This window comes from Erpetoichthys calabaricus, chromosome 5, assembly GCF_900747795.2.
Source record: "Erpetoichthys calabaricus chromosome 5, fErpCal1.3, whole genome shotgun sequence".
Taxonomy (NCBI): Eukaryota; Metazoa; Chordata; class Cladistia; order Polypteriformes; family Polypteridae; genus Erpetoichthys; species Erpetoichthys calabaricus.
The window spans coordinates 95453339-95476426 of NC_041398.2; the positions used below are offsets into that span (position 1 = coordinate 95453339).

Consider the following 23088-nt stretch of genomic DNA (forward strand, 5'->3'; position numbering starts at 1 on the left):
AGGCCACCAAAAGGCAATGGCCCATACTACTTTCGCATATGTGCACAGATACTGCATCGCATTGGAACAGTGCACCCTGAAACAAATCAACAACACAAATATGCACAAATCTACATCCTAGATCCACATGACGCAATCTATCAATCAAAGTGCTGCATCGCAACAGGCACGGATTCAAAACGAAACACCTCCCGTCTCAGACATACGTTAATGGCAGCGAAGGCTACAACGGGCTTCTCACACAGCACAGGCAAATCGATTACAGCTCCAAAACAACATGTCCCAAATACTGGACATACAACGACGCGCCTCTCAAACGGCACAAGGAAAACATACACCAGGAAAATTCATTCGGATTAATGAATGTCATTTGCAATCATTGTCATTCAGTTCACTTCCCTGAAGAAACAACTGGCAATACAAGTAATACATTTACACGTTGTTGTCAAAAGGGTCAAATTAGACTGCCTTCTTTACATTCATATACTGAATATCTACAGAAGCTTATAACTGACGATGTACCTGAAAGTGAAATCTTTATCAACTACATTAGATCCTACAAATCGGTATCCACTATGAACATTAACGGTGGCACTGCACGTGACATCCGTCTTGAAAAAATGTTGTTTATTGATGAATGTTCAATGGCATGAAGTCACTTACTCAACACCATTCATAAACTTCTACAAACGTTTATGAATAATAATATTCGATTTGGAGGAAAGGTACTTTTATGAGGAGGAGATTTTAGACAGTGATTAGCTATTCTTCTAGATGCCATGCACTCAGCTATTGTTCAGTGCACCTTAAAATACGCAGACAATTGGCATTGCTTTCAAAAGATACAGTTAGTAAAAAAGATACGATGTCCAGAACCAGATCATAACAATTGCTTATTACAACTGAGAGATGGTACACTCACCAATACAGATAGACTTCAGCCACATATTATTACAATTCCTCAAGCCTTTATCTGCGACGACTTAGTTACAGAAACATTTGGAACAGCAATCTCATTAGACTAAATGCCCCTTTTAACACAACGCACTATATTATGTCCAAAAAATATTAATGTGGAAAACATAAATACCCAAGTCATTCCATTACTTCCTGGAGAGACACAACTCTTTCTAAGCTTTGACAAACTTGACTCTGATCACAACAATAACCATCTTAAATGACCTTACAAGTTCTGAGCTGGAATTACCTTTTACACTTAAACGGCGTGTACAAAGAAATTTTCAAATAAACCTTTACACTGTGCCACACACTTTATTGTTTGCTTTCTATTTGCATCATCTACAACGTCACACTATTCTATATCTCATTCATACATCACGCTCTTTGTCATTCCCAACACCAGGGGTTGGCGAGCGAAGCGAGCAGGGGGCGGAGCCCCCTAGTGAAATTAGAATCATTAATACGAGGGACTTCAAAAAATTTTTGCCCTTTTTTTTTTTTAACTCTATTAAGAATTTCAAAAACAAACTACATCACTTTTCTACATAGTCAACTTCGTTTGCGATGCAATTTTCCCAGCGTCGTATCAACTTTTTAATGCCCAATTACTACTCCTCCCGTCTTCACCGTTTCCACCAAAAATATAAAAGTGTGGAAACTTTTTGAACGTCCCTTGTAGAAACCAATAAAAGACAGTAAATACACAACTAACTTTAAATGAAAATTAGAAGAGTCAGAAGAAATTAAAAGAGAAGCAAAGAAAAGTTGACCTTAAATAAAAGATGAATGACATTTAAGGAAACATTGTTACACACAGCTACAGACATCAGCAGAGTTAAATTAGTAATACAGAAATCAGAGAGGAAAAGAACTAAATTATGGAATGACAAAGTGAAGATCAACGTGGCAGAGAAAAAAGAAGGCATGGAGAAATATTTAATAACAAAATAGTGAGCAAGACGGGGTTAGTATACAAAGAAAAGAGGATAAAGTGACTGTTATAATCAGCAAATAAAAAGTGAAGGGAAGAATTCGTTAGGAAATAAAGTAAAATTACACTGAAAATCAAAACCATTTATGAAATATATTCAAAAAGATTAAAGGGAAATCAAACACAGAAAATCAGAATTATAAAAAATTCAAAAGAAGAACAGCAGACAGTGGTTGCCGAGATTCTTAAAACCATGGAGAGCCCACTATGCAAAAAAAATTTGAAGAAGAAGTATTGAGAGAAGAACAACACAAAAATCCATCAGAAGAGAAGAGGATGATTTAGAGGAAGGTATTTGAAGAATAATGGAAGAGGAAATAATAAATGCCCTAAAAAAAACAAAAAATTGGCAAAGCAGCTGAAATGTTAAAATATGGAGGAGCAACAGTAGTTAAAAAATCTCCTGTCAGACATGAAACACGGGGGAATACCATAGGAATAGGAAAGAAATATAACTGGACCAATATATAAAAAGGGGACACCATGAACTGTGACAACTATAGAGCGATTTGTCTGCTATCAGTATTATTGAAACTATATTGAAAGATAATAGAAAGAGAGCTGAGAAGAACAATAGAAAATAAATTACAAGAAGTGTAAGCAGCATACAGACCAGAAGGACAAACACAAGATCATATTTTCACCATAAGAGAAAAAATTGAGAAATATAGAAGTATACCTGCCATTTCTTGACTTAAAATGGCATTTGATGCTGAGCCACAAAGATGAGAAACACTAGATGCATTGGAAGTGCAAGAAAAATGAAACAGGATCATTAAAACTATTGTAACAGATAGAGGTCTCCGTGACCCCTTGAACCCTCAGACTAGACGTCAGACACCAGGTAAAAGTCCAAATAATGATTTATTATATAATAATAATTGTGCACAAAGCACCCTCCTCTCCACAATACTCAATAATAATAATAATAATAAACACAATAATCCTCCACACTCCCAGACACTTCGCCACCCTTCCTCCCAGCTCAGCTCAAATGTCTGGGCTTACCCAGAGTCCTTTTATAGCCCCTGACCTGGAAGTGGCTCCTGGCCAAACCCCCAAGTCCTTATCCCTTCCGGGTCAGGGTAAACAGTCCTTTTCATCCCGGGAGCACGCTGCTTCCTCCAGTCACGTGACTGTGACGCACTCCCGGGTTATAGGGCATGCAAGAGCCCACTAGCCCCCCTACAGTGACTCCTGGCGGCCCCCAAGGTATCCAGCAGGGCTGTGTCACAACACTACAAAGTCCATGAGACCCTGCTGGAACTCGGGGCACAAATATGCTGTCTGGAGGCTCCTCCTAGCGGCCTGGGGGTGGCGACCGGAGTCCATAGCCAGTCGTCCATCACACTATTAATCAAAAATATGTAGGAACAATACAATTAAATAAGTCAGAGCAATGGAACATAGAAAAGGGCTTTAAACAGGGTGGTGGCCTCAGTCCTCTATGATTTGTGATATATGGACCATATAATCAGCATGGGAAAGACAAAAATGATAAACGCAGGCTTAGAATATTATAAATTAAATCTGTAATCGACCCAGGATATGAAATATGTAGACGGTATAAGATTAATTGCAATACATGAGTATCAGTTATGAAGGAAATTAACAACATGGAGGAGTGTGTGGAGAAAAGTAAAATAATAAAAACAACAAGGGAAACAATAAGAGAAAAGGCAAATCCTGTTATCACAATCAAAGTTGGTATGGAAAATATTAAGCTGTTCCTAAAAAGAAAATGTGGATGTGACAGTATCAGGTTTTAGTTTTTAATCCATGAGTGTCTGTATGCCTTCCACGTTTTACATGAATCGCGAGTGCTGCCATACTCAGTCTCCTCCTTTTTCCTGTATTGAAACATTTCAGTTTTTTCCCTGAGCCCATACTTGCATTCCTGAAACATGTTACCAAAAGCCCTCAGTAAATTACGGATATCATTGTGGATATCACTGTTTCTTATTAGGAAAGTGGAATGTTTTTATAGGCACACAGACCTCCATACATTCTGATTGCAACAGTTGTATATTCATTCATATCTGATGAGAAATCTCGAAACATAATCATAAAATATATAAACAAAGCGATACTTAAATTTTTCCCTCCTATGCCTCCTTAGATCAGCACTGAACGTTTTTCTTACTGGATTCTTACACTAACGTCCCTGGATGTAAGCTGAGGGCAGGAAAGTAAGAAAAGCAACCTGACTGTTTAAGTAGATAGTGGGGTAGGAGGCAGAGTGTTTTATCAGACTATTAACATCCGGGTGGGATGGGAGATATGCGTCTGGTTCTTAGGGTAAACATTCCTTAAATTTGCATTGTTGTAATGTTGTTGCCAGTCTGTAATGGGAAGTAGACTGGAGAACTGTCTCAGCAGGTAACACAAACGTCACTTGACAAATAGAATACTTCAGATTAGATGATATTGTCATAGTGTGTTTCTATGCTGTTTCAGCATTATAAATGTGCTTCTTAAGAATAAATTGAATTATTAAAAGACACAAATGATATTCAAATATATTATATACAAAAGTAACTTTAAGGAAAACTTTCTTTTACGCTGCATCTACAATGAAAATAATATTACCTTAAGAGCCATAAACAAGTAAATTATTACCTTCCTGTTCACTGTTTCTAGAGCAGGATCGATATGTTCAAGTGGTGATAAAAATGGAAGCCTTGTACTGTACTCTCTGATGGGATTGGGCAAAGCAATCACCTGCCCATCGTCGCCAAACCATTTCATACCCTGAAAGTAAAGTAAAAAGAGACTTAACAGCAGCCTTAGTGCCACCTTCCATGGTTTATATTTTTCCAAATCTTTTTACTTTAAAGTAATTTATATTCATAAAACTGGAATGTGGGCAGGTTAAGTCAGTGGTGAAGATCCCCGTGCCCTGGTGTTTTCCTCTCAAGCTCAATAACGTCTGTAAATCTTTACCAATTGCTTGCTAGGGAGTCAGTCCTTAAATGGTCTAGGACAGCTGTGCTGTATATGCTGCAAAACATAGTGAAATATATGTGTTGCGTTTTACATAGAAAATCAAAAGAAACCCAAAGAGCCAAACCCAAAAGAACGAAGAATAAAAGAGAACCAACAACAAAAAACTGAAGCCTTAATAAATAACACGCTTGTGAGCAAAGGGACCAGAACAAATTTACAAACAAGGAGAGAGGGGTTAGGAGCACACGCTGATACTGCCGCACCAAACCACATGACAAACCAACTCAGGATCCCAGATTAGGACCCAAGTGCAGCCATGCGACGGGTGACACCTCAGCACCACACTAGTTCAGATGGAGTGGACCAGTGTGAGGTTTTTTATGGTGGCTGGAGTGCCAAGTGTGCCACCAACCCTCAAGTTTTTCCCTGCAGGTTGGAGGGCCTACATGCAGGGATGGATTCAGATTAATGTCATACCCAGGATGGAGCAATTGCAGGTTAGGGGTGTTGCTCAAGGGCCCAACAAAGTAGAGTCCCTTTTGGCATTTACAGGATTTGAACCAGCAACCTTCCGATTACCAATGCAAATCCCTAGCCTCAGAGCCACCACTCCGCCCATACAAACAAGGGACTGGGGAAAATTACACAAACTATGAAAAAAGAATTCAAAACTACTAAAAAACAAAAACATAATCTTAACATAAAATATTGCATTCAAAGGATAAATAAACATTGAATAATAGGCAAGAAAAATATATTTATCTATAGCGATAGGTGTACAGATTTTATTTTGCAGGGTAACTGATGAACATGATGAGAATCAGTTACAAAAGAGATAATTGGTTAAAAAAAGCAATACTGTCAAAGTCTATTGGTGTTATCAGCACCATTTTTATTTGTTACTGTAGTGTCCATTTGACCGAGTCTGTCAGTGCCTTTTTTATTTATTTTATTACATACTCCGCTTACTCAGGCCCTTCTCTAACTCCGTGGTTCCTGTTATTTCAACAGTATAATTTTTCTCTCTTGTAGTAATATAAACATAATGGAATCCCAGTTTTGATCTGCTTTCTTCAATCTACATTGTGAATTATTTATTGTGATGTGTGTTCATTGAAGGTTACAGTAATATTTTGGACAGAATTTACTAAACAATTAAAAGTACTGTGAAATGTGTCAATAAATAAACAACATGGAATTTGAGTATAACTAATTAAATGTGTCAAAATGTATTTTTGGTACATCAAAATATATATATACAGTATATATTTGTAGCCTATATATTTATGCACTTATTGAATTATTTCTTCATTTATTTATTTCAGTTACACTGTATGCTACATGAAATACGCCTTAAATTTGAAACTGTCACTTTCATTTGTCAAAGCTGAGAGGGCGGGCTCTAGCAAGTGCTGTGTTTTAATTGGTGAACGGTCAGAACTCCAGACTTAAGCCTTCAGCCATCAAATGCCACACTTTCAGCAGACTCTTCAGATGCTAGCTTCTAATGATGAATATGGACTTTATACAGTTAAAGAAACCACTTTGCACAATATTTCTGGGCAACCTTTTTTTTGGCACTCATAGTTGACATACACAGTGACGGCTTTAAACATGCGCATGAGTCACAGGATTCACATGTCAAGCAAAGCAGACAATTCACCAATCAACACACAGTACTCGCTAGAGCCCACCCTCACAGTTATGATGAGTGGAAGTGACTTTTTGATTCAAGTTCTGTCCCATGTTGCATTTAAGGGGATATCACAGACAAATTTAAATAAATAAATAAGCAACAAAAATATTTTGTGATGCATATTTACACTCACATTTCACACTCTTTTTCTTTATGTACTGTTACATTTCACAGTACCTTTATTTATTTATTGTTATTTTGCCCGAAATATTCCTCCATACTGAACAACCTTGTTGAGTTAAATTATTTTTTGCTCTTTCATTGGCACAGATATCTTTCAGTACCTCTTCTTGATGGAGTAGTCTGTTCTCAAGGATATTCTGATTAGTGAGGGAAACATCAGGACGCTCTCCGACATACAGCCCTTCTTCCTCTAAATAGCGCGGCTGCAGGTTCTCAGGGACCTTCAGGGATACAGGCACTGAAAAAAAGTGTGTTATAGAAATAGTGTGACAACACTTTTCCATTAAACTTATTAATTTATTAATTAAAAGGGACATTCAATATTAACTAAATAAATTATTGTAACAATAACATAATGTTCAAAAATGCATATGTGTGGAACGTAAAAGTCAGTGAGAAATTACAAGCAATAGAATTTTTTTCTTGAAAACCCCAAAAGAATTAAACGTGGGCAGGCATGATGGTGCACTGGTTTCTACTACTGGTAGAACACCTGCTCTGAATCCAAGCCCATTCATCATCTAAGACAGGTTGAAAAAGTGGCATCTACAGTCAGAGAATAACAGTATTTGAGTGTGCCCTGTGTAGGACTGGCAGCTCAGCCAGGGTGGGCCTGCTGGGAGAGGCTCTCGTCCACATCAGCTCTTATTGGACTAGACATATTTGACAAGGAAATGGATTTGTTTACAACCATAATATCATTTTTTAAACATAGTACTAATAGTTAATGTATGAAAGGACATTAGTCTAAGAGACACCTCTCACAGAACTTGGTGTGAACAGCAAGCTTTTCTCTTTTTCGCATCTCTTTTGGTAATCGTGAAATTCAGCAGGTTTTACTTCAAGCAAGTCTGGGGCTACTTTATCCATGATAAATAAAGGCTCATCTTCCAGTTTTAGCAGAGAGGGATCTTCCTGTAAAAACAGAAGAGTCAAGTCATTAGGGCATTCAAGATGCAAACATTGTAGAAACAACCCTGGTGTACAACACCACCCTGACATCAGAAGTTGGCAATAAGTTTCTAATCACAGACTATGCTATTCTCTAACCATTTCTTGCCCTGCTTCCTTCTTTTCTTTCTCTTCCTCCTTCTCTTTCTGTTCCTGCTCATCATCCGGCCCATAGGATTGTTCTTCATCCGTTTCATGCTCAGAACTCCTTCTCATGTCTGCTTGTGTGACCATGTCCAGATGTTCAGGGAAGAAACTAAACGCAAAGAAGTTGTAGGCTTCCTGACATGTGGGAACATCATGCTGTGAGTGAAGAGGTATTCAAGAATTTGACATGTAGAAATAGACACTTCTGATTCATTTAGTAAATACATTCTACAATGTTCAGTCTTTGTGATTGTTACTAAAGTATTAAAGCCAAGAACGTCAAAGTGGCTTCAGTTCTGATAAGTTTAATAATAAGTTTATCTGTGGTGTTTGTGTCACACTGTTCTTCTCTCGTCCTTGAAAGCTGATTTACGTATAAATGAAGTGGACAAGAATATAATCAATAAGCTGGTTATGTTTTGCAAATGACACCAAACTAGGTGGAACAGCAAATGATGCAGAATCAGACAAATTATTACAAAAGAACCTGGACAACATGGAGGCTTGGGCAGACTTATTGCAGATGAAATATAAGGTTCATAAAGTGAGGTTGTGAAGTTTAAAATTGCATGAGTCCTGTACCGACTTGAAAGGAAATCTGTTCAAACCTTTCTTTGTTCACCTTACTCCTTGTTCTTGCTAATAACAGTGGCCATCAGTTGAGCAGGAATCCAAAGAGACTCAATGTTCACTCAGAATATAAAGAATACAGTACCCGAGCTAAGTCTGAGAGGCTGCGTTCAGTTGCAAAATCATCTCTTCCAGCTATCTTTAACTACAAAGTCTTTAACACATGAAAGATTCTTGCCATTATGACCTTCATAGATTCTAATTCAATAGTATATTTGCATCCTTTAAGCACATACATCTTAAATATAACTTTCTAGTAACCATTTTTCAATTACATGTAAGTTAAAAATTTGGTTAAACTTGACCATAAACATATGTATTATTAAAATACCAGTAACAGCACACTACACTTGACTTGAGCATTCATAGTATTCATCCTCTTTCTCTGTACGTTTGGCATTTGTTTGCTCAGAGGTTGATGAGCATGCTGCTTCCTGAGCAGCTCTTCTTTACTCCACCCTAGCGGCCCGCTGCGTCTCTTCTTTCGTCAGCATCTTTTCACATTAAAACTGATTAAGTCAGTGTTTGTGTTGCAAATACTTAGTATGTTTTCTTTCATTTTTCACTTAAGCTGGCACTTAAGTCTTCAATCTGCCTCAAAAATGATTTAAGATATTAAGAGGTAGGGGAAGTGACGGCGAAGGTGGTAGGGATGAGAATGACGCCTGTACACATGCGCCGCACAGCTGCTCTGCTGGCCGCTGCCGAGAGTTGATTCTACAATAAAATAAAAATAGGAGGAATAACCTTAGAGGTCAATCATCACCCCAGAAGCGGATAGTAGACTTCACGTAGTATATGTGTACCAAATTTCAGGTCAATAAGTCAAACGGTTTGCGAGCTACAGGTGATTTAAGATTTTGGACAGACAAACGAACAGCCACGGTAGCGTATTATATATAAAGACTATTATTAAACCACTGTGGATGTACAGTACAGTGTTTCTTAAATGTAATACCTTGGCATGTTATATCCATGTCAATAGTACTGCTAAGCTGCTGTGAAAGAGACGGCCCAAACTAAATATACGGTGTTGTTAGCTTTACAATTTCACACTAAATAATGGGTGAAAACCGCCAATAACATCAAACAGATGCTGTCTTGTACGTTATTAATATCAGAAGTACAAAGCGAAAACACTCAGTACTGCGTATGTTATCACTTTGTCATTATGGGTTATTGAGATATGTAGATTGATTGGCAAAAATGGCACAAATTTATTCAATTAAAATAAATTGACAACACAATAAAGTGTGCAGAAGGTGAAGACTTTCTGAATCCACTGCACAGTAATAATATCATGGAATGACAAGCATTCAAAAATACTCAAAACCAGTGTGTTCACACTGGCGAATTTTGCAAAATAATAAAGTAAGCAACCAATTTCTCCACAAATTGACATTCCAATAAAGACAACCCACATTAATGAAGTTTGCTCAAATATTCTCTTGTACTAATAATGTACGTAATTTTTTTTGAGTAAAACGGGGTGTACAGTAATCCTTTGCTACTTCGCGGTTCACTTTTCGCGGATTCACGACTTCGCGGGGTTTTTAAATACAAGTGATTGCCCCGCCTATCGCGGAAGTTATGTTCCAGACCCATCAGCAACAGGAGAAAATCCGCGATATAGAAAGACCATATAAATAAACATTTTTATAGTTTAAGCCTAAAATACCCATCCCACATGCTTTTAAACACATGTAAACTTATAAAACACTTTGTTAACACATATGATATGTGGATGTCGGGCTAAGGATATGAGTAACATCTCACTGTTATAAAACATTTTAACTTCACGCAAGACAAGACAGTGAGACAGGAAAATTGGTGATGTACAGGCTTGTGAATTTCCCATTGGGATTAATAAAGTATCTATCTATCTATCTATCTATCTATCTATCTATCTATCTATCTATCTATCTATCTATCTATCTATCTATCTATCTATTTATATATCTATCTATCTATCTATCTATCTATCTATCTATCTTTAAATTATTGACAGGCAGAGCGACAAGCAGCACAAAGCCAGCACAAAGTCCACTTCTCCTTAGCGTTCATTCAGCTCCCCACCCCCTTGACAATGCGAACTGCGCCTCCGGGGAGGGGGATTTGAGCGAACTTGCGTTCAGCCCTCACACACGCACTCCTCCTCCTTCCGAACGCGCAGATCGACAAGCAGGCATTTTGTCAGAAGCAGCACAAAGTCCATTTCTGCTCAGCGTGAGTTCAGCTGCCCCCCTTCACAAAGCGAGTGCAGACACATTGACGTCTGATCGCTGCGTGCAGTGTTGGTCTGAGGTGTTTAAGAATGTAGAAAGTGTTTAAGAGCATAGGAAGTGTTTTTAAGAGTGTGGGAAAGGTTAACAAGAGAGTGAGAAAGGTTTATAAGAGTGTGGGAAGGGTTTATAAAGCCTTAAAATATGTATAAATACTAAAATAAATATAGGTCGCTACTTCGCGGATTTTCACCTATCTGGGGGGGGGGGGGGGGCGGCTCTGGAACGTAACCCCCGCGATAGGTGAGGGATTACTGTACTGCAGATCTACTGCCACAACAGTAAACAGGTTGTCATACTGTGTTTATAAATTGTACTGTAATTACAAGAAAATCATTTCAAAAAAGCACATCAGACAGTGTTCCTGTGATTAAAAATGACAATAACCACAAACAGACAGTCATACATCTTGGTAGCACTGCTGTCTCATTGTATGGAGACCGGGGTTTGCATCCCAGGTCTTCCCTGTGTGAAGTTTGCATTTTCTCCCCGTGTCCATGTAGGTTTGATCTGGTGTCCTCCCATAGCCCAAAGATATTCAGGTTAGGTGGGCTGGTGATGCTACATTGCCTCCACTGGGTATGTGTGTGTGTTCTCCTGCAATGGACTTGCACCCTGTTCATAGAGGTGTTCCTGCCTTGTGCCCTATGCTTGCTGGAAGTTGCTCCAGCCTCCTCCAACCCTGCCCGGGTTATGGTATGCTACAAACATCTGGAGAAGGGTGGAAGGGCTTCAAGTTTACCAACTACTGTAGGTCATCTTCCAGCCAAAGCCCTAAGCCAGACCTCCATACACAGCATTGAGGGTTTAAGAGGACCCTTTTGTCTGGTGATTTAATTCTCTACACAACACATAACTGTACAGGTGAAAGAAAACACATGTCAGGTTTGACAAAGAGGTCTAAAGTTACTGCAAGGCCAAAACTTGAACATTTACATGACATGGAAATATAAAGCGGATATGAGGACTCTGTTCAACTATCTGTTTGGTTTTTAGGAGCACTTCATGAACTAGTGCAAAAACAGATGTTCTGAACATTATTTACTTTAAAATAAAGTATATCACAAGATTAAATAACCAAATAAATACACGTACTAGCAGCATCATAGGTTTATTACACTAATCACAGTAAACAGAAGAATCAGTATTTTGAAAGTTATTGAAATTTTGATTAATCTGATTACAATCTATTACATATAGCCTTACAAACCAAGTAAGATTACAAGAAAAAACAAACCAAAGATGGACGACAGTAAAAGTAACCAAAACCTAACATTCTCAAACCTGCTTAATCTGATTCAGGGTTGTAAAGCATCGGCTATAAGGCCGGAGCCAGCACTAGACAGGACCCAAGACCTTGACAGTGCTCACACATCCACACTCACACAGGTCCAGTTGTGTGCTATTGTGGATTTGGGTTTTTGGAGATGTGGAATGAAAACACATTGGGGATCATCAATATACAACATGGATGACTTGAGAGATTTTAATGCAGGACACTCAATCTGCTAACTGCTGCACCACAATACAAGATAAACCTCAGGCAACCAACGAGACACTCTGGGCAATGGCGTCTAATTGGTGTTTCTCAGTCAAACACAGGAAAATGTATACAGAAGCTTTAATTTGACACTGCAAACAAAATAGTAATGCAGAGACTTCAGCTCCCTCACTATCTAGCTAGTTTATTTGTAATTTATATCGTTGTCATGGTGTTTTTTTACCTGAGTCTTTTTTCTCCAGGGCATGAAGTCTTGGCGTTTGACTCTGCTTCTACTGGAAACGTTTTCATCGCCCCTTCTAAACTCAAGGTCATCCAGCTAGAATCAGAGATAATATTTTTTCCCATTAAAATTATCGCACTGTTGCCTCTTTTGTACAGACCAGTTATTGCAATATAACAGAAAATAACATAATGAGACTCACATATCAGGGCACATTAACACACCAAATTTAGAGCTAAACTGCATGTCCTAAGACAGAAGGCCAAAATCTGCACAAAGTATGCCAAGTTGCTTAGTGAAGTAATTCCGTGCAAAGTCGAACAGATTAATGACAACATACACATAGTTTAGAAATGTATTTATTATTTCTCTCTATGCATTGACATTACTTGATGAAGTGCATGAAGAAGGACACCGTTTGTTGTGAGGATGGTTTTATACAGAATGCTGGCAGCGTGGAGACCACTGCAAAGCACAGCCTCGTCTGTTTCCCAGGTCTGCTGAGAAGAAGTTTTAGTTTTCACAGCTAAATCGCAATTGTCGTGCGACTGCTTGACAAAGCAATTTATTTAAACAAACATTTAAGCATTCATGAATATGACTACAACTATAACAGAAGGACATACACAACCTTTGTTTCTTGAGAACAGGTATTATGTATTGCTTCACAGCAAAGTAGTCTGAAAGTTAATCAGTTTGTAAGAACTAAAATAACTCCTTAGGGACAAGCTGACAGAGATGGGAGTAGATTCATACCTGGTTGCATGGATCGTGGACTATCTTACAGACAGACCTCAGTATGTGCGTCTCGGGAACTGCACGTCTGACATTGTGGTCAGCAACACAGGAGCGCCACAGGGGACTGTGCTTTCTCCGGTCCTGTTCAGCCTATATACATCGGACTTCCAATACAACTCGGAATCCTGCCACGTGCAAAAGTTCGCTGATGACACTGCTATCATGGGCTGCATCAGGAGTGGGCAGGAGGAGGAGTATAGGGACCTAATCAATGACTTTGTTAAATGGTGCGACTCAAACCACCTACACGTGAACACCAGCAAAACCAAGGAGCTGTTGGTGGATTTTAGGAGGCCCAGACCCCTCATGGACCCCGTGATCATCAGAGGCGACTGTGTGCAGATGGTGCAGACCTATAAATACCTGGGAGTACAACTTGATGATAAATTAGACTGGACTGCCAATACTGATGCTCTGTGTAAGAAAGGACAGAGCCGGTTATACTTCCTTAGAAGGCTGGCGTCCTTCAACATCTGCAATAAGATGCTGCAGATGTTCTATCAGACGGTTGTGGCGAGCGCCCTGTTCTACGCTGTGGTGTGCTGGGGAGGCAGCATTAAGGAGAAAGACGCCTCACGCCTGGACAAACTGGTGAGGAATGCAGGCTCTATTGTTGGCATGGAGCTGGACAGTTTGACATCTGTGGCAGAGCGACGGGCACTCAGCAGGCTCCTATCAATTATGGAAAATCCACTGCATCCACTAAACAATGTCATCTCCAGACAGAAGAGCAGCTTCAGCGACAGACTGCTGTCACTGTCCTGCTCCACTGACAGACTGAGAAGATCGTTCCTCCCCCAAACTATGCGACTCTTCAATTCCACCTGGGGGTGTAAACATTAACATTATACAAAGTTATTGTCTGTTTTTACCTGCATTATTATCAATCTTTAATTTAATATTGTTTTTTGTATCAGTAAGGTGCTGCTGGAGTATGTGAATTTCCCCTTGGGATTAATAAAGTATCTATCTATCTATCTATCTATCTATCTATCTATCTATCTATCTATCTATCTATCTATCTATCTATCTATCTATCTATCTATCTATCTATCTATCTATCTATCTATCTATCTATCTATCTATCTATCTATCTATCTATCTATCTATCTATCTTCAGTTATAAGTTCCTGCTGCCTCACTGAACACCTACAATACTGAAAAAACAGTATGAGTAATAATTAAGGTCATTATTGACTTTATGTTTTGTATTGTCCTGTCATCATGCCCTTCAGTTTGATCCTTTGTGGTATTAGAACAACACCATTTTCCCCTTTGCTTTGTATTTTATACAAACAAGCCACAGTAAAGTGTTAGGTCAATGATACTCACTGCAAATGGCTCTCTGTCTGATGGACTGGTCTGTGGTTCTTGCTGCCCTGTGGTTTTTGCTTTAGTCTAGAAAAACAAGGTTAGATATTTCAGTAAAAAACAAAAGTCAAAGGTCAAAAGCAGGCAATTACAGGAAATCATTTCCCTACACTTTGCATTTTCATTTCTTTTCAAGCCATTACTCTTTCCTTTATCTTAAGTGTAAAAAGTTCAGTTCATTTTCTAGTTTTTCTTGGCCAGACAAAGATGTACTTGTAACTTTTTTTCTCAGGCAAAAGAAAATGTCCTAAAGTCATGAATAAGTGATTTCCAGCAAAGCTTTAAAAATTGTTAGAAACGCCTTAAAATGCACCAAACCGCTGAATCAAGGGCATATTCTGCAGAAACATTATTAAACTGAATTTGTGCAGTGGTACTCACTCAACCCGTTGGCGAAGGTTATGATAATTTCCTATCAGCACTTACACTTCTAGTGTAAGTTAAATTCCATAAGTGCCATCCAACTGGAAATCACCCTCTGTGTATTACTAAAGGGCATATTGTATTGGCATATGATGTCAGACAGCGACCCCAGCATGCTTTGTCTCATCGATAACATCAGTGAATGGGAAACATCGATCTTCATTTTGAAAAAAACAATTGTTACTGAGGAAGAATAAGTGATTGAAATCCCATACTGTATAAAGCTGATCACAGAGGGGTATGGTGGGTGTAATCAATCTAGAGCTGATCAGCTGCCAATTGTCATTTTTCCAAAAGAACATCTTTCAATAACAAAAAATGAACAAGGAATTCTTTCCGAACAAGGAGACTGACAGATGATTTGCAATCCTAGCTTTAGTAGATCAGGACTGTTATTTTATAAAGAGTTCATCAAGAACACGGGGACACAGTTGGAAACTTGTTAAGGGTAAATTTCGCACAAACATTAGGATGTTTTTCTTCACACAGAGAACCATTGACACAAGTAGTGTGGTAGACAGTAGAACATTAAGGTTCTTCAAAACTTGACTTGATGTTATTTTGGAAGAATTAAATGGATAGGGCTTGTGAGCTTTCATGGGCTGAATGGTCTGTTCTCATCCAGATTGTTCTAATATTCTTTACGCTTTTAGGCTCATGACTAGGGGACACCAGCACCACTACAAGGCACTCAGATCTCATGGTTCTGTAACTTTAGGGATTGTGCCAGACCCCCCAAGTGACTCTAGGATGGCGGTATATGGAGGAGAGTTGGCACATTGACAGTGAGGACAGAAGCCAGGCGTACTGAGAGAGATAAAAAGTGAGTGGGCCAGAACATTTCTAATGTATTGGAAGCTGGGAAGAGGGAACGCTGCTCCATGTGAGAGGCTTGTACCAAGATATTTTAGGGCAATGTGTGTTCTCGCTGTCTGAAATCCTGGGACATTTAAAAACAGATGGGACATTTTGCAAAATATATAATTGTGAATAATGAAAACAATTTTTAGTGTCATCATCAGAGAAAAGATAGCAAATTAAGCAGTTCATAATTTACTTTCTTTTTGTTGAAAGTTTTATATTGATCCAACTAAGCAGAAAACATGTTTCATGCAAGTCGGTGGTATTTACAGTGTTTGAAACTGAAGACAAATGGCCACCTACAGCTTACAGTCACTTGTTAGTATAACTGTGCATTACAGTTACTACATCTGAAATAATAAGCCTTGACACACAAAAAAGGTTTGGGGCAGCCACCCCTATTCTTGATCTTCTTGAAATAAGATGCACAGTTCTGTACAGATTTGAGTCCAAAACAGAACTGACTAACTGAAGGTAGTTGGCGGGGTTTTACAGTCGGTCAGGGGAAGTGCTGTCATCGAGGCAGGAACCAGAAGTAACATTGTCGAACCCAGGCGGGATTTCCCGTGTTGGGTCTTCAAAAATAATAGAGAGGATTAATGTACTCTGCCACAGCCTGGCTTGGTGTGGAATTACTTTCTTTCTAGCCCTTTAGCTGCCTCCCACGTATGTCCACACATTTATCATACTAATGGAATTTTTGAGAAAAATACAAAATATCTAATTCAAGGTTGTTGGATTTGCATTTAAAAGCCCTGGACTTCAGCCAGTGGCTCATAATAAACCTTTGGCCAAGAAGACAGTATGGCAGGTGACAGCCTGATAGCTGCTGAAGGGGCACACATCACCTCCCATCTGGAATGAAAGTATTGCAATGGCCAGAGGTGGGCTTTCCAGGATTTTAAAGATAGACGTACACAGTGAGTGATATCAGATAATATACAGAACAAGTAAGTTTGAAGACATGTCGTGTGAAACAGAGATTGGGCAATCACAATGAGAGAAAACAAGTGGAGCAGATAGGACTTGCATTGAAGTGAAAGATGGGTAACACTTAAGGTACCGTGAAAAGGCATCCATTACTCATTTACTCTTATGCAAAATAGGCTACTTTTATCCCTCACAACATTTATAAAAGTATAGATGGGTTATTCATCTCTGTAAAGTGTGGCATACTGACATGATGGTACAATTAGTTGTTAATATGAAGGATTCACAAGTCATGCTAAATATGTAATATCAAGAGAAATGCGTCTCAGCTAAGCCACCTCAGACCACTCCAAAGTGAAGTTTTGTTAGTAGGTCATACTGCAGAGATGAATAAAAACTTTATTGATGTTCTGTAAGCGTTATGAAGACCCAAAGAAGCATTTGCTAAGGTCTTGTTACATAATAGTAAATGAGTAATAGATCCAGTTTGGCAGTACCTAATCCAAAGTGTTTAGGTACAAGAAAGTTGAATATTCTGCTTATGTGTCAAGCCAATTTAACTTCCACATGTCAGTGGTTCATAGATTAACTCATGTAATACGAGGGAGAATCGAAAAGTAAAGGCAACTTTCACTTTAATACTGGTAACAGTGAGCAGATGAACATCACAGTTATATCACTTCTCCACAGAGCCTTCCCACATTTCAATGCATTTCTTGTATCGTTCCACCAACGTCTTCATTCCTTTTCAGCTCCTCCTGAAACCACGTCTGCATGACCTCCTTAACGTCATCATCAGAGGTAACACTCCACACCAAAATACTCAGATCTTCCTCATAAGGTTTCAGGAATTGGGTTACAACCTCCATGTTCTGCTACTTTTGCAGATCGGTAAGCTGCTTGGGTAACCATCTGGTGCAAACTTTACATTACCCCAAGCCTTCATGGACTATGGCATGTGCAGATCCATAGCTAGTGTCAAAACTTGCAGCAACTGCAGTCAGCATAATCCGCCGATCTTCTCTGGTGAAGACATTTGTCATGTTGATGTGGGCTTGTGTGCGTGATGCTGACAGTTGACCAAATCGAGAGTCACTGGTTGCACTTATTCTGCCGGCTTTAAAGCTCTCTACCCATTCATAAACTCTTTGCTGAGTCATGTTGTTTTCACTTCTGTACTTAGCCAACATCCTTGGGTGAATTTCAACTGGTTTCACTCCCTCTGCCCAAAGAACTCTCACTACGGCGCATTTTTCAACAATGGTCCAATCCTGCAGCAGAGCATCTATGTTCATTTGACTTTGGCTTCCACTAGAGTAAGTGCAGACCGTTGGACTGTGCGCATTCAAACTATCATAAGCCATCACGAATGTGTTGTATTACGTCAGCTTATATCAGTTGCTATCACCACGTCATTTTTAAATTGCCTTTACTTTTTGATTTACCCTCATAGTTACGGTCTGTTGTGTTGGCGGTGGTGATATTGTCCTTCATTAAGGCAGCAGATTTCACTTTCGTAAAATGAAGAACTTTTACGCAAAGGTAGAAGAATGAGAAGTGAGAAACGAAGCTTAACATTAAATAGAGTCAGAGTGACAAAGGCAAGTTTTAATAGGACAGTGGCAGTCGTACATATTCAATTTCATGCAAAATTGTGTGTGCATTTTTTGCCTTTGTGCTTCATTTGGGGTCATTTTTGCTCCCAACACTGACTGTTATATGCAACCTGTGTATTAATGCCCTCTGCAGCAGCAGAGACTTTTCTGTTTCTTATTTTGAAAGTTTGTGTTAATTCATTTTTCTTATGTGTATTTTTTTTAAAACAAATCACATTTTTATATATTTTTGACTCCACTGCCTCTCATTTCAGAGTATCTAGGGTGTGTTGAACATCTTAGCAACTCATTCAGTGACATACTGCAGTTAGATTAAAAAATACATGCTTTAATTATTCTTAATTGATCAAGAGCACTATAAAAAACATAGATCAATATTTCTCAAAAAAAATTCTAAGAAAATATCATTTGTCAGTTTAATAAGAAAATGTAAAGGTGATTATCATGAACAGAATGCAGCTCAGAACAATGGAGAATTAAAAGTGAAACAAATTAAGAGCTCAGTTGTAAAATATGAAAGTGTGGATCGCAGTTAGCACAGAAGCCCAAAATTCCTTTTCCACGGTTCCATTGGCCTCTTTGCATTTTTCTTCTTCTTAGATAAATCTTATTGAATTTACAGCATGTTTGATTTTTAAGCTCTCGAAACATAAATGTGTAAAGTAAGTAAGTAAGTACCCTTCCAGCTTTCAGTTTCTCCCTCATACGTTCCCTGACGATATGCTCAGCAGCACTCGTCCATAAGTGAGATGCAGGACATGGAGGCAAAGCTAAAGCAATACAGAAACAAGAAAAGCAATCAGCCATTTGACTACCATTTCTTTGTCGCTACATTTCTAAATGACATGACGCAAGATTCTCAGAGCTGCTTCATCTGCTTCAAGGCTGTAAGAAGGCTGAAGACAACAACACAGGGTCCAGCCGTGGGTGAGCTGCCAGTCCGTTGCGGACCCCACTCACACACAAACACAACTTCTAAAGGTTTAGTTATGACTCACCTCTCTGACCTTCAACGGATGTACTTGGAATTTCACTTGAAACCTGAGCTGGAAGGACAACTGCCTCTTCGGTGAACTGTTACAAAGAAAACAATGACAGCTATAATACAATGAGAGCTCAACAGACATACAAGCCACTAGCACTGGATGAGTTGATTTTTTTTGTTTAAATCAGGGTTATATTGTGCAGCAAATACATTGAATAATTAACACATCTTTATGTTATCCAAAACAAATTAGATTGCATACATCCACATAAATAAAAGCATTTTAGCTCACACTTGGAATATGAGACACTATATGAACTGCCATAAAAATCCTTTTTGATTTGTGACTCCCCTGAGAGGAACTAGAAAACAAATTTACATCTTCAGGTTTGGACTTGGCCAGAATATCAAATCATAGTAAGAAAAAGAGGCATATATGGAGTTCTGTCACCCATTGCGCAGACTTTGTAAGTAATACTTAACGGGGGGCAAGAAACACATCCACTGTCCCTCCATAAATTAACATTCAAGTGTTGTCTTGTGGGAATTGGATGTTTCCTCCATACCAGACCACCTGGGCAAGACTGGAGAAACAAAACGTGAGGCTCAGATATGAAATCTGCATTTGTTCCAGTTGGACCTGAGACTCTCTCTTCATGGAGCTGGCAGGACGTCGTTACAGCTTTCTGCTTTGAGTTTGAATCAGCATTAAAAGCTAAGCTAGGCTGCTTTTTGCGTTTTTCATTAATGTTCTCTGGCTCTTCTAAATATTTGTCAAGAGCTTTGAGCTTGGGAAAGAGTCTGTATAAATGCAATATTCATTTTATTTTATTTTTGGATATAGAAAGAATATTGCAAATGTGGCCAACACTGTCTATTTATAGTCCCATGAATCAGACTACTAAGACAACTAAGAAGAACGATCTCTTCAGTCCATAAGGGTATCTTGTCCATTGTATAAATAAATAACACTTTCATCTGGGATCATATCCGGGAATATTTAAAAAAAAAAGGGAAAATACCAAATGAAAACAACATACATACAGTTTTTTTTCTTTTCTCTCTTAGTGCCTTCAGAGTGAGTTTCAGGTTTTCCACATCTTCATCTTCATTCTGCCTGGTCTCCTAGTAACAAATATTTAAAATGTACATTTCTCCAAATTTTAATTGCTAGAACAATTCAAATCCTAGCCCCGCTCCTCTCAATGTGAAATGTGTACATTGTCATCATGTCCATTTGATATTTCTTTGCTATTTTAGAAACTCCCTAAAATATGCATGTCAGGCTGATTATTACAGTATATTGTAATACCGCTAGAATTTATTTGCAGTTTCTCCAAATGAAAGGCCTACACTTCTAATGGTAATAATGCTCTGTTTTATTTCATCTGTTAATTGCTGCTTTCTTGGCATTATCACTGGAATATTGTTCAAGTAGTACTTCAGAGCGTCCAACAACACAGTCTGTTCCAACTCTGCTTTAAGAAAGAGAGTTTTTAAGTAATCGGCAGAAGTTGGGACACCTGTGCAAATTGTTTGCTTCAACTCACAAGGCTTAATTTAATTTAATTGCTGCAGAACATCTGTAGGTTGTAACCCATTAGATGTTCCCTGAAGAAGGCCCATTTGTAAAATTTTGATTTTTCCTTTTTTCAGTTTTTGCTAACCTAAACTTTAAATTTAAACCTCTACCAGTTTACTGCTTAAATTTTCACCATTCATTGCATTTCAACTGTTTAAATTTGAAGAAAAACTGGAAAAACCGAGGTGTTCTAAAACGTTTGACTGGAGCCCTTACCCCGACTCTATCTATCACTTCCAGGATGGACAGACACACACTTCCACATGTAGATGTATGTATTATTATTATATATATATATATATATATAGTGATAAACCCAGGGTGTCAGTGAGCCCCAAACCCCAACACGATCACCAAAACACAGTCCTTTATCAAAAATAAATGAAGGTTTTATTTAAAATACCTCCAAAAATATGACAAATAATCACAAAACACTGGTCTTTCTCTCTCCAAAATATTTTCACTCACTAGCGCACTGCCCTCCTCCCGTCAAGTGTTGCCTCTCTACCACCCAGCTCCAACTCGCCTGAGTAAAGGAGTGAGGTCCCTTTTATTACAGACCTGGGAGTACTTTCGGTGCCAGGGCAGAAGTCCATTATTTGAGCAGTGAGCTTGTTTCCCTGGAACACCCTCTTGTGGTACCCCGTGACCCCAGCAGGGCTGCCCTGCCAGACTACATTTCCCGGCATGCCCTGCTCGCTTCCCACTGGGTGGGGATATCCGGGACTGCTGCCATCTAGCATGCTGGGGGAATAACAGTTCCCTAGCGATCTCTCTTCTTCTATAGGGGCTGTCAATCCATTTCTTCCTTCCGGGTCTGCTTCCTATCCTGATGCATATATGTGTATGTATGTGTATATGAAACTGCCCTTGATAAGTGGGTTTATACACAGTGTATATACAGATATACATACAAATATCATGATTGCTGTAAAATGTAAAAATAAACAAATACATAAATCATCTAAGCACATTAAGATAGATTATTTGAACAAAGTTTGATAATGGTGGTGTCTTCCAAGATACCAAAATTATTGTTTTTAGACTCAACAGACCATTAAAACATTTTTCAAAGTTTGCATCTCAGTCTTTTCAGGTCAGCTATATGTGGGGATTGCAAAGTTTTTAATTTTGACTACTACATTTTTAAGCAGTTTTAGAATAAAATGTTTTATATTTGGGTTCAGTATATTATTTTGTTACATGCATAAAGTAATGACTGCTGCAAAAGTACAGTAATTAAATGGTCCATACCTCTGCATTAACATTGTCATCAGCTTCCATAATGAAAATGTTTTCTGTTTCTTTTCATTTCTTCCCAGATGTTACAAGTAAAGCACTGCTGTCCCATCCAGGGTTGGGTCCTGCCTTATGCCCGATGTTGCTTGGCTGGCCTCCAGTTTTCTACAGCCTTGTGATGGCTAAAGTAGTGGGGTCCCAAGATGGATGGACAGATGGATGTTCCTAGTAAACAGAAACAGTATTTCAACGGTATGCTGCTGCTGGAGTATGTGAATTTCCCCTTGGGGATTAATAAAGTATCTATCTATCTATCTATCTATCTATCTATCTATCTATCTATCTATCTATCTATCTATCTATCTATCTATCTATCTATCTATCTATCTATCTATCTAGACCATTGTGAGTTAATCTTTTTTCCCAGGATCCTTTATTTACACACTGTTGCTAACGCTTGAGAACAAAGCATACTGGGAACAGTGTTTTTTTTTTTAACACCATTAGTGGGATTCCTGCTCACAGTGCTGTGACCGAGCCCCATTTCTCTCTGATCACTACAACTTTCTTCTTAGTTTTCTAACATGCATGTCCACCTTAAACTCTGCTTAATTAATTGGAATAAATACTTTTCCTTTTAAAACTCAGAAATTCATCAGAGCTTAGCATTCTTCCTAATGATTGATATTTGAAAACATTTCCAGTATGATACAGTACGAAATTTTATTTGAAACAGAAGACAAAGATAAAGCAGTATTTTTTTGGGAATTTGT

The 23088-nt window shown here is 38.5% G+C and overlaps 1 protein-coding gene across 1 annotated transcript in view; it reads right to left on the reverse strand.

Annotated features, from left to right (window-relative positions):
• Positions 1–22531, reverse strand: part of LOC114652769 (coiled-coil and C2 domain-containing protein 2A-like) — a 100461-nt gene extending 77930 nt beyond the window's left edge. The window contains exons 1-10 of the mRNA XM_051928541.1: positions 22331–22531; positions 20539–20619; positions 19508–19583; positions 19188–19279; positions 14641–14706; positions 12511–12606; positions 7827–8030; positions 7535–7691; positions 6878–7014; positions 4571–4702 (exon numbers count right to left, since the gene is read on the reverse strand). Coding sequence (XP_051784501.1) covers positions 4571–4702; positions 6878–7014; positions 7535–7691; positions 7827–8030; positions 12511–12606; positions 14641–14706; positions 19188–19279; positions 19508–19583; positions 20539–20619; positions 22331–22360 — 1071 coding nt within the window. The 5' untranslated portion in view covers positions 22361–22531. The remainder of the gene's footprint in view (positions 1–4570; positions 4703–6877; positions 7015–7534; positions 7692–7826; positions 8031–12510; positions 12607–14640; positions 14707–19187; positions 19280–19507; positions 19584–20538; positions 20620–22330) is intronic.
• Positions 22532–23088: the final 557 nt, after the last annotated feature.